At 40.0% G+C, this 16,022-nt stretch overlaps 1 protein-coding gene across 5 annotated transcripts in view; it reads right to left on the reverse strand.

Moving 5' to 3' along the window:
* Window positions 1–16,022, reverse strand: part of RC3H1 (ring finger and CCCH-type domains 1) — an 81,136-nt gene that overhangs the window by 10,120 nt on the left and 54,994 nt on the right. Inside the window, exons 16-20 of one of the 5 annotated variants that reach the window (XM_076339617.1) lie at window positions 15,633–15,723; window positions 15,381–15,516; window positions 13,210–13,353; window positions 12,490–12,605; window positions 2,492–11,233 (exon numbers count right to left, since the gene is read on the reverse strand). In XM_076339617.1, the coding sequence (XP_076195732.1) occupies window positions 11,083–11,233; window positions 12,490–12,605; window positions 13,210–13,353; window positions 15,381–15,516; window positions 15,633–15,723 (638 nt within the window). In that variant the 3' untranslated portion in view covers window positions 2,492–11,082. Of the gene's footprint in view, window positions 1–2,491; window positions 11,237–12,489; window positions 12,606–13,209; window positions 13,381–15,380; window positions 15,517–15,632; window positions 15,724–16,022 lie in introns of those variants that run through there. The other 4 variants (XM_076339615.1, XM_076339614.1, XM_076339613.1 and 1 more) reach the window with 4 other exon arrangements.

Raw genomic sequence — 16,022 nt, forward strand, 5'->3', positions numbered from 1 at the left:
TGCTTTCTGCCTGACAGCAGATCAGGCCAGACCTGCAGTGCAAGTTGGTGAGTAACCCGCAGGTTAGGTATTTGTAATCTGCTGCAGGAGGTAAAACGTCCTCTGTGAGAAAGGACTCTCACACCATACCTTGTTGCTCCAAATGACTGGTGGTTTAATTTTCTAAGGTAACTCCCATGCTTGCAGGTCCCAGGGTCTTTGTGGGGGGAATTAGGGATTCTCCACACCCAGCAGAGAGCAGCAGGCAGACATCCAAGCACAGGTTTCCATTCACCCAATGCTTAGGGGTAGTTTAATGCAGTAAAAACAAGAGCAAACACCTACAGTATTTTGCACATCCCATATAGCTCAAGCTAATGTGAATGAACTCTCACCAGCGTGACAAAGTACACTGGTATTGCAACTGCATGCTTGCTTCACTGTAAAAGAAGGGCCAAACACCTAAAACTGAGCATGGAAATGCTTTCCTTAATGATGGTGGCCCTATTAACAGTGAGGTTAATTCCAGAATTGAAACTGTAGGGCTGAAGGGGTCTGTAAGTTCCCCAAGCCATACCCTTTAGGGTGGCTAATAGATTTTTTTTTTTGAGTGCGGTATGTAAGTGGCAATTTATTGCCGGTTCAGCTCAAAGCAACAACCCAGCACTCATGCCTGAGCAGAGCTATACCTAAGGAAGCATCCAAAGTGGCAAGTGTGTTAATACAAATCACTAGCTGCCTTGTTTCCTCTAGCGGAGGGACTGTTTTTCTCCCAAAGCCGCTGTTCACAGACCCAAAGCGGGGACCAGCTGCTCAAAATCATCAAGCACCAAAGCTCTAAGCCTGGTGGCCTAGGGCAAGACGGATCAGGCATCATGCCTCAGTTTTAGTCTCTCCCATACTCATACTCCAGGAGACAGGGCAGAGTTCACAGTCACGGGGAAGGAAGTTACAGAAACAACTCAAGACATCCCAGCCAGGACAGGGGACCCCTTCGATGCTGCTGCCTTTTCCAAGTGCCCATAGAGCTGTGATGTACAGCACACCGCTGCCTGCCACCTCTGGAGGAAAATCACAAGCTCTGCTCTCTGCTTTTCACAGAAAAGAGCCCAGAGCAGTTTACAGCAGCAGGGAGATGGCGTGTTTTCCCAACATACTCGCACTGTCCTCTGAATTGCCGCATTTTTGGAGAAGCTGGAAACAGCCCTTAAACATACCTGAGTGGCAAGCAGGAACACAAATTTGCTTAATTTTGGTTTGTGCCTTGGGTGCTCACTGTTGAGTTTTACAGCGATGCACAGGGAGGAAAACTCGTGGACTCACAGAGCGAGATGGGATCAGGAAATCCCGTGTTCCGGGCTAGCTTTCCCCAGCTCCCTTCCATGCTGGGATCCATACCCAAAGGGGAAAAGGTTTTCCAGCAGCTGCCATCCACTTGAACCCAGCCTCCCCTCTTTTCTGTATACAAAAACCTCCAAGTTTCCCCAAAGCTCTCCTGATGCAGAGCAGCCACCGCTCCCTTTCACAGGGATCTGGCTCTCCACAGCACTTCAGATCTTCTTTAAAAGCCAACCACTGCAGAAATACACTTTTTTTTTTTTTTTAAATTCCTAAGTGGGTCAGTACCTGAGCATCCTGGACCCTCAGACTAGTGGGAAAAAGGCAAAGGAAACCATCACCGACTGAAACATCCAGTTTTCTGCAGGATTGCCCAGTAAATACAATTCCCTTTATAGGAACTGCATGCTTCAAGCCATCCAGCAAGAAAATACAACTGTGTGGAAGTGTGAGGGGGCCTAACAGTCAGCAATGATGGGCTTCAGTCCAGCAAAGCACACACCTCAGACTGGATCCACAGTGCCTGGGCTCAAAAGTAAAGACAGAGGTAATAAACTTATGCATGAACTCCCAGGGCAGAAGGCTGTGCTTGCCCTGGAATAGGAGGAAGAATAGTTTTTCAGCGAAGCAGCAGCTTATTCTGTATTAGACTATGTTCATCCAGCCTCAGATTTATAGCCAGCTACTGACTTGCTAAAGCCCACAAAAAGGAGTGAAAGGAAAAGATGAAAAACCACAAACCAGACAGTGGGGCAAACCTTATTCTCACTTTAAGGCAAGTTCCAAAACAGGCTCAACATTAGAGGCACGCTGCTTGCTCCTTGCTCTGGAGGGTTTGTTTTGTTCTGTTTTGTTTTTTAAATACGTAGACTCTCTTCGAGCAAAATAATCCATTTTGCTAATTGAGTATCCTTTCTCATTCACCTCTGCTGAATACATGAAGAAGCCACTTAGCTTACAGGCAGAGTCAGAGGAGAACAGACCAGACCCCCAAACAGAGGCACGCGGCTTCTCTGCTATTTGGCATCTCTTGGGCTCCAGCCCGGCAGAGAACAAGCGCACCTTGACCTGGAGAAAGTCTCACACAGTCAGTCTTACCCAGTCTTACACCTCACACAAAATCTAGAAGAATGCACATTTATCCCAGACAGAAAATGAGAGATATTTCAAAGTGTTCTCCATTAATTTATCATTTAATATAAATGCTGACAGAAAAGCAGGTAAGACCTTGTAGACACTTCCATCTATTTACAAACGAAGTAGTGAATCGCCACCTTTCCACTATTTTTTTGTTGAATCTGTAACTCAAAGGACCCTTAGACACTATGCGGCAGCAAGGTGAGGCTGAGCCAGCTTTAAGAGGGAGAAAAGCAAGGTGAAGAGGGAAGAAGAAATAGCGTTTCAACATATGGCTTTTTCTAGACAACCACCATGCACACACAACAGGTCTCCACTTCCTTGTTCTTTAATACAAAAGTGACACTGTTGGCTCTATAGTTCTAAAAAAGAAATAAAGGAGACAAATACTGACTTTCAGATCTCTGGATCCTCTTGCCTTTTGCCTCCTTCAATCCGCTCCATCCCACTTCAGCATAATATCTAGAAGGCTTTTCTTTCAAGTTTAAAAAGTATGTTGCAGGAGTAAAGACACAGGGAGTTGGATATAGCGAACCCTTTCTTCTACTCCTTTTGTCATCTCAGAGTTTTTCCAAAAGGTAGTAAAGCATCTAACCTTTCAAGGAAAGCGCTCTCAATGCCTTGTGTGCCTCTGAATACCTCCCCCATGACCAGGCCTGTATGTACAAGACTTCAAAATTCCCCTGAACTTGCAAAGAATTCAGTTTACGGAATTCTTCTCATACATTCTACTTAATCTCTACTCCTATTAAAATGTTTTGATAGTTACAAACAATAAATATTCACAATATCAACCCAGTTAGCAATTCCCATAAAGGCTCAAGACTTTTTTTTTGATGGGGAAGAGAAGCAGGAAAGGAAGAAAACAGCAGAAGGAGAAGAAAAGCAAGAAAAGAACCAGTTCAAACAGAAAGAGAGAATTCATGACATTTTGTTTAGCATTGATTTATGAGAACAGCAGACAGGTAATTTCACTTATCCAGGATCCTAAATAAATTCAAGAAACAGTTCATAACCTGACTCAACAAATCTCATGGTCTCCTTTATTACCTAGACTATCCTTTTTATTTTTTTGTTAAATATACCTCTGCAGGGCACAATCACATACAATCAATACGATTGGAAAATTACATGAGCTCTATCCCAAGCATATATGCACCAATGTTAAAAAGTTATTTAAAAAACCAAACAAACCAAAAAATAAAATAAACTCCACCCAAAAAGGTGATAATGACTGCAGAATGTCTCGGGGAGACTTGTATGGAACTAACAAGATCAAAGAAAACTAGGCTTACAAAAAACAGGGAAAGTCATCTGTAGAGAAATCCCACAACTGGAAGTGGATCATTTCAAAGAGGGGGTGGGAGTTGTCATATAGAAGATCCCACAACTCTTCCTCCCTCCTCCCACGCATGCCTTATCTCACCTCTTCCTCCCCATAGCAACAAATACAATGGGGAAAGAGCTTGACACTATGCTACCAGTTATAGAAAATAGGGAAAAATAATCAAGCTACAGCACAGTTGCTAAGCTGACTTCAAGGAAAGCTCCTCTTAGCATAGAGGCTGCTTACACAGCAAGCAGAGGCCAAAGGGGTAATGGGAACTCCTTAAAATTAGAAAAAACTGAAAGTCATTTAATGATTTGAAGATTTGCCCATGTTAGAGCAGCTTCACTTAGGAGAGGCTGCCGATTAAAGGTACCAATAGTAAACTGTGCAGCAGCTGTGATGTGAACAGGGTTTCTTCTCTTCTGTCTCAGGTTGCTTTATACATTTATAAAATGCTGCTACCAAGTTTCTTTTTAAAAAGCTAGAAATAAAGAGGTCAGTGCACACATCCAGTTGTGGGATCCATCCAATACACAATCTGGTTTGGATGCCAAAGACTTGTGAGTACTGTCTGCCACAGAGCTATTTATAAATCTTTTTAACATTACAAAGAAGCAAATAATTTCTTAAACATCAAATACTCCACAAGATTTTCTTTTTTGCTTACAGATATATTTTCCCCATATACATTTCGTATGTAATTCCATCATCTCTAATGCTTTTTATTTTCAGAGGCACTGCACCACCTGTTGCCTCCATCTTTCCCAAAACTGTATTTTTCAAATTGAAGTCAATACTTGTGTTTTCCTAAAACTTTCAAATCTTAGAATCAGTTGTTTCCTGGAATATGAAAACATCCAGCCTGTATATCCAAAGACACCTGCCTTGCTGGATGAAGCTAGGCACCTAAACTTTCCCAAATGCTGAACACCTGGCAATTTGCACTAAAATCATTCACAAACTCACTGGAATTGCAAAGATTGCCTGGGAAAGATCAGTTAATTATTTAGGTCACTAAGCTATAGGCATTCAGTTTTGATTATTATGGTCACATATTTTAAGGTTCAAATGACTGGGATGTTCCCAATGCAGACAAATCCACATTCCCACATGCTTTTTTTAATTGGGAAATTTCAGAAAAAGCTGCACCCTCTTTGCTTACCATAGTGTTCAAAGAGTTTCCACAGCATGGTATTACACTTGCCATGGGGAAATAAAATAAAGAAAATCAATATTAAGTTTGTTCTCCTTTTCCTGCTAATCAAGGCTCTACCTGCATCACAAGAAGCGCCTCAAAGACTGTGACAACACTAAGCAGTTACATTCTTCTTCCTACACAATAAAGACCACTTGTTAACTGTGTAAGGACACTGTGCTGAGATAACATTCCCCAAAATCGCTTACTGATATTGCATGACTTGAACTAACTTACTCTAGCCTCTTTCACCCCCTCGACATTTCAACAGAAAATAATGCAGTTGATAACAGTTGAGTATGGAAAAGAGAATCCCCAAATGAAGTTTTTGACATTTCAGATTATATTTCATCTGAGAATAAATCAATTTGCGCTACATAATCTGTATGCTGGTATACCACAAATAACAACCACCCAACTGTTAGCACCAAGGCTATACCTAAAAGGTGGCTCAGAAAAGCTGTTTCACTTTCCTCATAAATTCAGAGTTTACATTTACTCAAGCAAGGCAGATGTTTTTCCAGTTCATGTCTAAATTGCCATTTAGACAACTCAAGAACTTTTGCTTCCTTTTTTTCATCCAGGGGAACCAATTTATTGCGATACAAAAAATTAAGTTGCTGACACACTGACTTTTTTTTGGTTGTTTTTAGATCAGTGCTACCAACATTAGGAGATGCAAATAGGAAGTGTGTGTTTTGGAAAGTGAACGATGACAAAATTTGAATATGAAGGTAACGTCATGCCCCAGTCCTACTCTGTGTTCCTTCTAGCTATTCTAGGACTACAAAAACTTTTTCATACACACACAGACAAGCAGAAAACTTGCACACTGCTTATACGTGTCCCCCCCCATTTTAGAACAAAGAAGATGAGATGGCACTCCTGCTCTTGAGCCTCCTGATTATTAGCACTGAATTTCTTGGACCATGAAAGGGGGTCTGAAATAGCTTAGTCAACTGAAGATACTTCATATTCGGGTTCTTCAGACAACTATCCTGTAAGTCTGCTTCACTATAGTCCGATTTATAAATGGAAATGGCAATGGAAATGAGCGTTTATGCTACTCTGACTTATAGATTTCTCTCTGAACCTGGAAGCCTTTGTAACAGTCTGCAACAGTTTTAGATCAAGGAAGGGAAATGCGAGTGACTTTCTTGTATTATCAATGAAAAGTCTCACTCTTAGTCCTTTCTAATAAAGAATTTGCCCCACCTTACTCAATTTGTGCTGTCAAGAGACGATATCATCATACAAGTTTGCTTCTTCCACATCTAATTTAATGTAATGCTACAGTTTGACAAGTCTTTTCAGTTCCAATGGGCTTAAAAGTCAGTCACATTTGCAACACAGATTTATCTTTTACTGTAACTGAAGAAATTTTAAATTAGTATTCAATTTAGACTTAAACACTTAAAGACAAGGCTTCTTTGATTATATTAAATTTCTATGTTCCTTCTCCCTCTCTAAATGAGCCATTCCTTCAGCTGAGAGAGCACATGAGAGACTGAAAACATGTCAGAATACCCCAGATACATCTCAGTACATTGCAAATTGTATGACTGAATGGAATGATTTTCCACAATTCAACGTATGGATAAGGCTTGACAATCATTAACTTTTGTAAATTGTTATTAGGATAATACAGTCAACTCACAAAACCCTACAAAGATTTGACAATCAAAATGGCTACACCAGGAAAAAAAAGTGTAAAGCACAAGTCTTTGGCTCTCCTTTAAAGAAAAACAGCAGTTTACCATGTTTATACAGATCCCCTGTTTGCCTACCAGTAGGGGCAATATCACATTTGTGCATCACTGAGTAATAACACCATTAGAAAAGGCAACTTCACAGAAGTTATTGGCTAAGCGAATTCATTTGAATGCTCTGTTTTGAGGCAGCAAGCTGTCACTGTTACACAATCAGGGAGGGTGAATGGGGAAGCCACAGAAGGAAAGGAAGGAAGGTATGGACAAAAGGGAGAGAGTAAGGCTCAGAGGAAACTAGACAGAGAAGAACTTGAGAAGAAAGGGGATACAATGCTGCAAGTTTGAAAGGTACTCTGATCTGAATAAAAAAGTCCTACTCTAAAATGGGACAGGATACGATAGTATACAAGAGGGGCAGAAGAAAAAGTGTAAGTAAGTTTATCCTATTAAGAAAAGAGAGCTAGGTCACAGGAAAGGAAGAAGAGATGTTGACAGAAGAAGGAGGAAAATAACACTACAGAATAAAGAAACATCATTCCTACACTGACTGAATCACTGTTTGACATACCAAAACTTAACCTAACACTTGAAGCTTCCTATTCTGGGGAGTTTCTCCATGCTGGGGATGAAACCCAGGTATCGCTGAGTGTTCAAAGTTGTCTACTGCAGTAGAAAATCTAACCTACCTACCAAATGATGCAGTAGTGTCCTTATACCATTGTAATACTGTTTCTTCTTGCCCAAGTAGAAGGAACTAAACCACTTTCTAGCTGAGACCAATTTCACTGAGGTGGACAGCATTCCTGTACAACTGAGACAATGATGGGCTATAGAAATTAACGTAGCAGTATACAGAGTTACTCCAGACATTTTCATTCCCTAGTTATTTGCTGTAACCATCAATGCTTCTGTTATATGTAGAGCTATCTGTCCTCCCAGTTCTACTAGCATGCTTTTCCACAAAAAGGGAAAATTTTAGGTGCAGCTTCCAGAAAGAATTAAAAGCATGCACTGCATTTTGCTGTTTGACTTGTTTTATCAACTAAACTTCTGCAAAAGCAGAAAAAGGACAAGAGGAGGAAGGGAAAAAACAAAGCCAAAAATCAATACTGTTGGTAAATATTAAACAAACTATTTAACAAGCCAAACTATAATACTGGGCAAACAGGGCATTCACCTGGACACACTGACCACAACAAGGACACTATGCACAAAGTACAGCACGGAGAGTTGGATAAAGGAGAAAAAACAACAGTAAGGTCTCCCTTCTAATCCACAGGTTTTGGAAGCATTCACCATATGGAGGCCAGCAATCTGAATAGCTCTTACTGCAGAACTCCTCCCAGGAGCAAAAGTGGAGAAAAAATTAATCCCTAACTTGGCAAGGAAACTAGCTGGCACAAGTAACAAAAGGCAAAAAGTTTTTTGCCCCTCCAGATTTTCTTCCTAGTGTTGAAAATGACTCTGTAGATTCAAACATATCATAACCGTCTTTGAAAATTCATTTTATATCAAGAATTACTGCAATCAAAAAAGGTACATTCTGGGCTTGTCCTCCTAGATTAGAATATTGCACTATTATCTCAACTAAAATGAGCTCCCTGTGTTAATAAAGACACAGCAGGAAGAAGTAAACTAATTAAAAACTACAATGAGAAGGCTGACCTGATGGTGGTGCTCTGCACTTAAGCATGGGAGAACGGGGTACAGTGCCCATATCAGTTGACTTGTGAGCAGGCTGCCAGGGGAACACGTTAATCATGGTCATGCCCAGAGCACAGAAGGGAGGAACAGACCTGACGGGCTCAAAACTGCATCAGCCTAGCTCTGCTCAGCTTGAAGGGGAGCAGCTGTAATGCTAGGTCTCAAGTAGGAGATACGGATGGATGGGGGCAAGGTGTAGATGAAGCTATTTTAGTGCAATGATTCTTTGCCAAAAGTTAAGAGGGGTTAGAAAAAAACACAAGCTTCAAACTACTCTTAGCAATTAAGAGGCCAAAGTTCAACTAAGAGCGAAATAAACCCGTGTGAAGACGTATGGAAAGTGTGGGCGTGTGCTGAGAAATGCCTTTATTTTCATTCAGTGCTTCTACCTCCCAGACATTTGATCACAACAGCTGCGCTCATGCGAAAAAATTCTTAAAACATACCCAATATATATACAGATATAACTATGTATATATGTATATATATATATTTATATATAAATTTTTATTTAAATAAAAAAGAAAGCTCGAATCCCAAGCCAATATGTGTATCAAATCCTTGACCAGCCAGGTCTGTAGGGCATAATCAAATTCAATGTGAAATAGTATATAAACGCGGTGCCTTGACTGGGCAAATTAAATAATTGCTACTCAAAAGAGTCTTCTGTTTGGACTCTCCTACTGGTAGGCAATAGTGGGACTGTATCCCCTCCCACCCCCCATTTTGTTTTAACAGTATGATGAATGCAAAGCTTAGCCCAAGGTTGCTATGACCTCAGCAGGAGTTAACCTTAAGGAAAAAACTAAAAACAACAAAAAAAATTATTAACTCTTGCTTTACCCAACCAAAGCAATGCAGTAATTTATTACATAACCAGTGCTTTCCAATTTAGTAGTCTAACCCAGAAAGAAAAAATGAGAACAGGCCAAGAAGGTGCAGAGGGAGCAGCACTTTAACGTCATTCTCCACAGAGGTCTTTGTATACAGGGTCTCACGCCAGTGCATGTCGAAAGAGTCAAAAAACGTGCAGCAAGAACAAAATCTTTCATTTCTTTAACTTTTAAAGAAAACATCTAGAAAGGCTTAGCATTTCTCCACCTTATGTTTACAAAGCATCTACTTGGAGAAGTAGCACACTAGATCTATCCAGCAAAATTTGCTTTTCAGTACTTTAACTACTTCTGACAGGATCCGTGCTGTACCTTAAATGGTCATTTTGCTGCAACTTTTCCCCTGTGAAAGGGGAATCTAGGAAGGATTCACTGCAGCAGTGGCAGACAAGCTGCAGATTGATTCTCAGGTGTCAAATTCTAATACACACAGACTTTAAACAATGCCAAATTTAAAAAAGAAATAAAAATTCCCCTCTATTTTTTAAAGATTGCCATCATCTTGATTGCCATCAAAGATGTTGGTGTCCTTCAGTAAAAGGCCCTCACAACAGTATTACAATTGAATAACTGTCGTATCACTGAACAAAAGAAAGGAAAAAAAATCAAGTTATAGAGGAAATTGTTATGTTTTTAATGATAATAATAAAATAACAATGAAGAAAAAACAAAGACAAGAGTTGCTGAGAAGGAGGCATACATGAAAGACCTGTTTCAAAAGGCAGAGAGATCAGTAAGTCCCTCTGCATCAACTTAATTGTATGGACTTTGGGTAAGCTCGTTTTAAAGGCAGTGAGAAGGGGAAAAAAAAACCCTCAGCAAACACTGGATGAACTAACATGGTTCACCAGTTAACATCCTTTTAGCAACTGCATAACTTTATGTTCACTCTACTTCATGTTTCTAGCCTTGGTTATGGCTGCGCAACCTTCACTGGTTAGTTAAGCCTCTCTACCACAAGCCCCAGCTAACCAGCTTCAGAAATACCCATGCTGTAGTAGACTGGTCTGCGTTCTGCTGACCTCTTTAGTCCCAACAGAAAATAAAAGGCCAGCAACCTTCAAATAAAATAATGCATGTTGGACACTTATTTTGTTATCCTCTTTAATTACACATGCTGTGCTGGGACATACACGAAGGACTGCACCTGTTACATGACAAAGACTCTGTCACTTGTAGTTTAAACTTAAATAATTTAAGCAGTCTCGCACAAGCTAGGGTTCAGTTCCTAGCCACAGTGGGGGGAATTGTTTTAAGAACGAAGTTTGCTGCACATCTTTTGACACTGCAATTCACAGCTACTCTCCAACCTTCATTCCTTGTTTACCCTTAAACCATACAAGGAAGTGGCCAGGTTGTTTTAGTCATTGAGAAATTAAGGTGATAAGGAATTATGCACTGGGTATGTAATAATACCAAAATAAAAGAAAAAACCTACTTCATTAAGATCATACAATTAATCAAACAGAGTATATATATAATATCTTTTTTTTTTTTAAGCCCTGGGATCCAAGGCGTCCAAAGTTATTAAAATAAAGTTCATTCACAGAACAAAAACAAATTTAATTTGAATCGCTTGCAGATACTGCTAATTTTCATTTTTTTAATTAAAAAATGCGTTAATGTGAACTATGTGCAGGATTTGTTTCTAGTAGTTGTGTTTGTGCACATTGCCTCTGGACCTGCTGCTCTGCTACTGCTGTTGCTCCTGGGTTCCTCCAATCACCCCCGGAAAAAAACGTGATGGAAGCTACCAACACCCCAGCAAAAGAAACTCTGGGGTATGCTGGCCTCACTTCATGGAGCAGACGTGGGTGTAACTCCCGCTCTCTGGGAGTCGTGGTTGTCTCCTCCTCCCTCTGGGTCCTCTGACAGGCTGAGAGATGCCGTCTTGTTTGACAGGAGGCCAATGTTCTCTTGTGTCAAGGCTGATCCATTCGGAACATCACTGCTGAAAGAAAGTTGAGAAGAAAGAGGGAAGGGGCGAAGAGAAGTAATTACTGAGATTTTTCATTTATTTTAAGTAAAAGGACTTCAATATTTGTTGCTGCAGCATCTCAATGAACAGTTGTGAACATATGTAAACATGTAAAGACTTGCCTTGTATAATAAATAGGTTGTCTGGTACACTGCAGGTACTTACCAGAAAGAGAAGAACTAACATAAGGCTAATTGAAAACAAACAAGACTACATATTTTTAGGGTTCTAGATTAGTTACATTTTGCAAAGTATTTCAGTATATGCCACAAGATGTACAGTATCAATCTGTACAATGCACACATTCCAGAATATTTAACTTACCTGGATCATTTATCTTAATTTTTTTTATTTAAAAAAAGAAATAGTTGTTTCAATTTCATTACTTCCAGAATTTCATATGGAAAAATTAGTTTCCGCTCTGGAGGCCTCGATCTAATGGTGCAGCGCAGAACTCAAGGATTGGTTATAGGACTTCATAAGCAATTGATAGGGATACGTTTTCTGAATAAATACACTTTCTGAATAAACATCCAGATTCCAAACTGTTCACATGAAGCTATGTAAACTTGACTTACAAAACATCTGCAGCATTTGAGCTTTTCTGTTCAAAGTATTAGGCTGAATACACACAGATGCTTGCAGCCATCTGAAAATGGTTGCTTTGTAGATTTCCAGCATTCCCAGCCAACATCTTATTTCAATTGACTATCAAATGTGAGTTTAAATCATTCCCAGCATCTACACAGATAAAAATTACTGCCTACAAATAAGAGTGAACTTTGTTTCAAAGTTACATACCTTTCTAGACAACATCCACATCACAAACATTAGCAGGATGGAATAACTTTCCTCTCACATTTGGAACATTTCTTTTCTTTGAAACTAAAATGGTAGATAAAGATTTCTTTTATGGTTGTTGTTTATCTCCTGCTCCTCCCTACTATTCATCCAATATTGGCTAGATGGACTTCTAGCTTTACAAACATTGCAATTCTTCTGTTGTGTTAATTGATATACAGTCTCATTCCACTCACCTACTCATCAGCTGAAATGACCCTTAATTCATGCTTGCACTATAAAAGCTTGATTTGTATAATCTTTTCCTAGTATATGCTTCCACATCAGAGATAATGTGAGGCAAGGGGTATTATTCATATACCAGAGTGTGACCCTGATTAAGTCATTCTCCCGTTATGCAAAGAAAGGTTGAAGACCCACGTTACCTGAATGTCAGTGCGAGGTCCTCAGCTGGAACCTTGCTTTGTGGTTCTAATTGTCCGTTTTCTGTCTGTTTAGTGGTGCCCAGTTTGTTTTTAATATCCAGTGAAGACTGGCTCTCCTTTAAAAAAAGGACAGAAGAAACATTCTTTAACATTGTGTTAAAAGAATTTGAGACTTCATCCTTTGGGACCAATGATGAAGGCCTGTAAATTGGAGTCACACAGTGTAACCCACAAAAGCCATGAGACAAGAAAACAGACTCAGTAAGATATGCTCATCCTCTCAGGACACAGTATTTCCCAAAAGGAAGGGATGATTTTTGTAACAACAAGCAAAGACCATCGACTGTAACAGCACACAGACTTCTGAACACTAGCCTGTACTTGCAGATGATGTTTTCTATGTTAAAGCAGTTTATAGAACTCATGGCACAGTGACCTTGGAGATGATTCATAGTTTTCAACAAATTCAGCGCCATATTTATTTTCAAATGCCGACAAAATAACAGCAGAGCATTTTAAAGTTGCCAGAATTCAAATTCTTCACAAAGAAGAATCAAGAACCTTTTCAGGAGGTTTTGAAGAATAAAGAGGTGAAGAGGGAGATGGATGACTCCAGCTGTGGTCATCCAGCAGAGAGCCTTTTTGCCAGGGTGAAGGGGCTGCAGCCAGCTACATGGCTCTCCACTCCACCTCTCTGCCTCCCACCCCCAGGGCACTCACCATGCTCAGCTCACGGGTTCTCTTCCCAATTTCCCTTTCCACCTGGTGTAGCTCCAAGCTCAGCTGTTCACTTGAGATCATTCCAGGCCACTTGGGAGGTGGGGGTGGGGGCTGTGGTTGGCCTGCCAGGGTAGTCGCCTCCCTCTGCAACAGCAGCCTGTTACTAACAGCCTAAATGCATAAAGCCAAGCACATACACAACTGAGCACACAACACACCAAGCACAGAAAGAGCTCTAGGCCATAACTCTCAAGTATTGGTTATTTGCAAAATCAAGACCTTCTCTCCCCATGTTTAACAAGGTCCCAATCAAAATCACTTCCAACGCAAGTTTAAACATTTTTTAAATGCAGAGAAGTCTTTTCACTTTTAAACAAGCAGTGTTAAATACATTTACTGTAATAAATTTGCATGGGTTTTCCCCATATACCTCTCCCTTCTCAAAACTAAGTTTAAGCACATGAACAAAACCACTACTCTTTTGTAAGCTATTTGTTGAACAAAAGATAACAGCAGATAAGCAAATCTGCTGCTTTACAGTAGTAGAATTTATCAAATTCTACAGTAGAGCCCGTATTATTACTAAATCATATAAAATATCTTGAGAGATGTGGATGTCAACATGTAGCTCTCTACTGACCCCGATTAGGAAGCACAGGAACAGAGAGGGGCAAGTGACTACGGTCATTCACAAGTTGCAAGTTACTAGCAGCCAAGTAAAGGCAGTAGCCATGTCAACCACTCCAAAAATCTGTTAATACTTGGGAATCAGTTCCGTAAGCGTATGCTCTGCATTTAAACACAGTAACTCCACACAACTGAACATCTGGCTGGTCTACAAGTAACAATGCTCATTCATTTGAGAAGAAAGCAAAATAATCTAGTTCTTCATGCTCAGACTGAATTAAGTGATTGCTACAACCTTGTAACAGGTAAATCAATAAAGCCTCCTGGGTTTCAAATATCTACTTGCAGCTTTGAACACAAAAGATAAATTGAAAGCTGTTATTACTCAAAATAACTGATTACTTCTGAGAAATTCATATTATGGTAAAATCAAGGCTCAAAACTGAACTATGTAGGATTTAACACTGACACAATCACAATAATAATGAGCAGGAGAGACAGGCCACTTAGGGGTTTTGCAACTTTCCAATACTCCTCTATTATGGCAAAAGCAGACATGCAAAATTTAAAACATTTTCTCCTCTTGTTTCCAAACAAGAGCACAAGAACACAAGTTATGTTTCAAGTAACTAAGAAATGCATACTACTTGTAACTGCTGCTGCGATTTAAAAATTGTGAGCTCTTACAACTAATCTGCAATAACTCTCCTCTATAACACATGTTCTTAGGTAACCATAGTTTCAGCAGAAGCTACTATCCACTACTTACAGCAACTCCTTCTGGGAAAACATTAATATGAATAGTTGCTGAGGTACCTAGAATAGTTTTCTGGTAAATATTTACTGATTTTTCCTAGGAGGGAAAAAAAAAGTAACTAAAGCTTTGCTAAAACACTTCTTTCATTATGCCTTGAGATTTCTCCTTCTGCGTCTCACAAAATACAAAGATTTCAGCTCATTAATTCTTTTACAAATGCAGACTCCTATCTTTCCTCATGTTTCAAGTGACTACATTTCTTCTAAGCAAGGAGACATAAAATATTAAGCTTTAATTTTCCAAGCTAAATATCTTTAATATTTATTTTCTTGACTCCTGTGGCTTGCACTATTTAGGAAGAAACAGGTACAACACAAAGCCAAACGTGAAACAGATGAAGATCATAGCTTTCTGTACATAAAATCAGACATTTTCAGTGGCAGTAAAGCCAAGAGGAACAGGTATCTACACCACAAGTTTACCTCTGAGTTAACAGATGAACAGAGAGGGGGAGTAAGCGAGAGAGAGTGAAAGCTAACATGAGTGAGCACAGAGTGCAGATTCAAGTATGGTGTTGATTTGCACATGAAGTGCAGGGCAGTTTCTGCTGCTGAGCAGAGAGGTTTACAGTTGTACCACAGTCCTGATGCCTGGCATCACAGAATTAAGCATTGTTCCTGAATATCGTTACAGTCAAAGAAAGATCATCAACACATGAAAAGCAGCTTTACTAGCTTCATCTCTCTCCATACCACCCCTCACCACTCCTCCAAATGTTGGTACCAACCTCTAGTCCTCGCATTTGTGTCTGCTGGCTAATCTGGTGGTCTACTTGCTGCAGCTCCATGCGCAGCTGCTGCTCTCGCTCCGCTGAGGGCAACTGTTTCCCATGACCAGCCACATCTGACATGGACAGTCTCTCCCTTTGGGATCAGAAAAGCAAAAATAAGATTTCCAAAAAAGCTTTACTCAGCTGGCACAGAAAGAAATAGATAAAGAAAATTTAGAAAAAAGCAAAGAAGAAATAAAGCAATCCTACCTGTCATTGAAACGTCCCTGAGAAGGTATATTTTGATGAGGAGAATATGGAGAGCCTCCCCAGCCACTGTGGGTTCCGTAAGGATTGTAGTCTGCCAGCGAACAGAAAGAAAACCATGTCACATTACTACAAAACTATCCTTTAAATAGTTCAGCCAACACACAGAACTGGACAGAAATTAGAAAATAACCAGGAAGGTCAGCCCTCTAACAGTGAGGGAGTCTGACGTTTCTTCTGCTGAAACGAACACAAAAATACTACGTGTGACCAGTCTCACATGCATATTGCATGACTCTTCCTGCACGTCCAACAAGATTTGCTACAGCCTTCCAGAGTCTATGAGTTTGTGAAGGACTTCAGACACGCAGGGGGATGGGGACACAAACAAAC

The sequence above is a fragment of the Aptenodytes patagonicus genome, chromosome 5 (genome assembly GCF_965638725.1).
Source record: "Aptenodytes patagonicus chromosome 5, bAptPat1.pri.cur, whole genome shotgun sequence".
Lineage (NCBI taxonomy): Eukaryota > Metazoa > Chordata > Aves > Sphenisciformes > Spheniscidae > Aptenodytes > Aptenodytes patagonicus.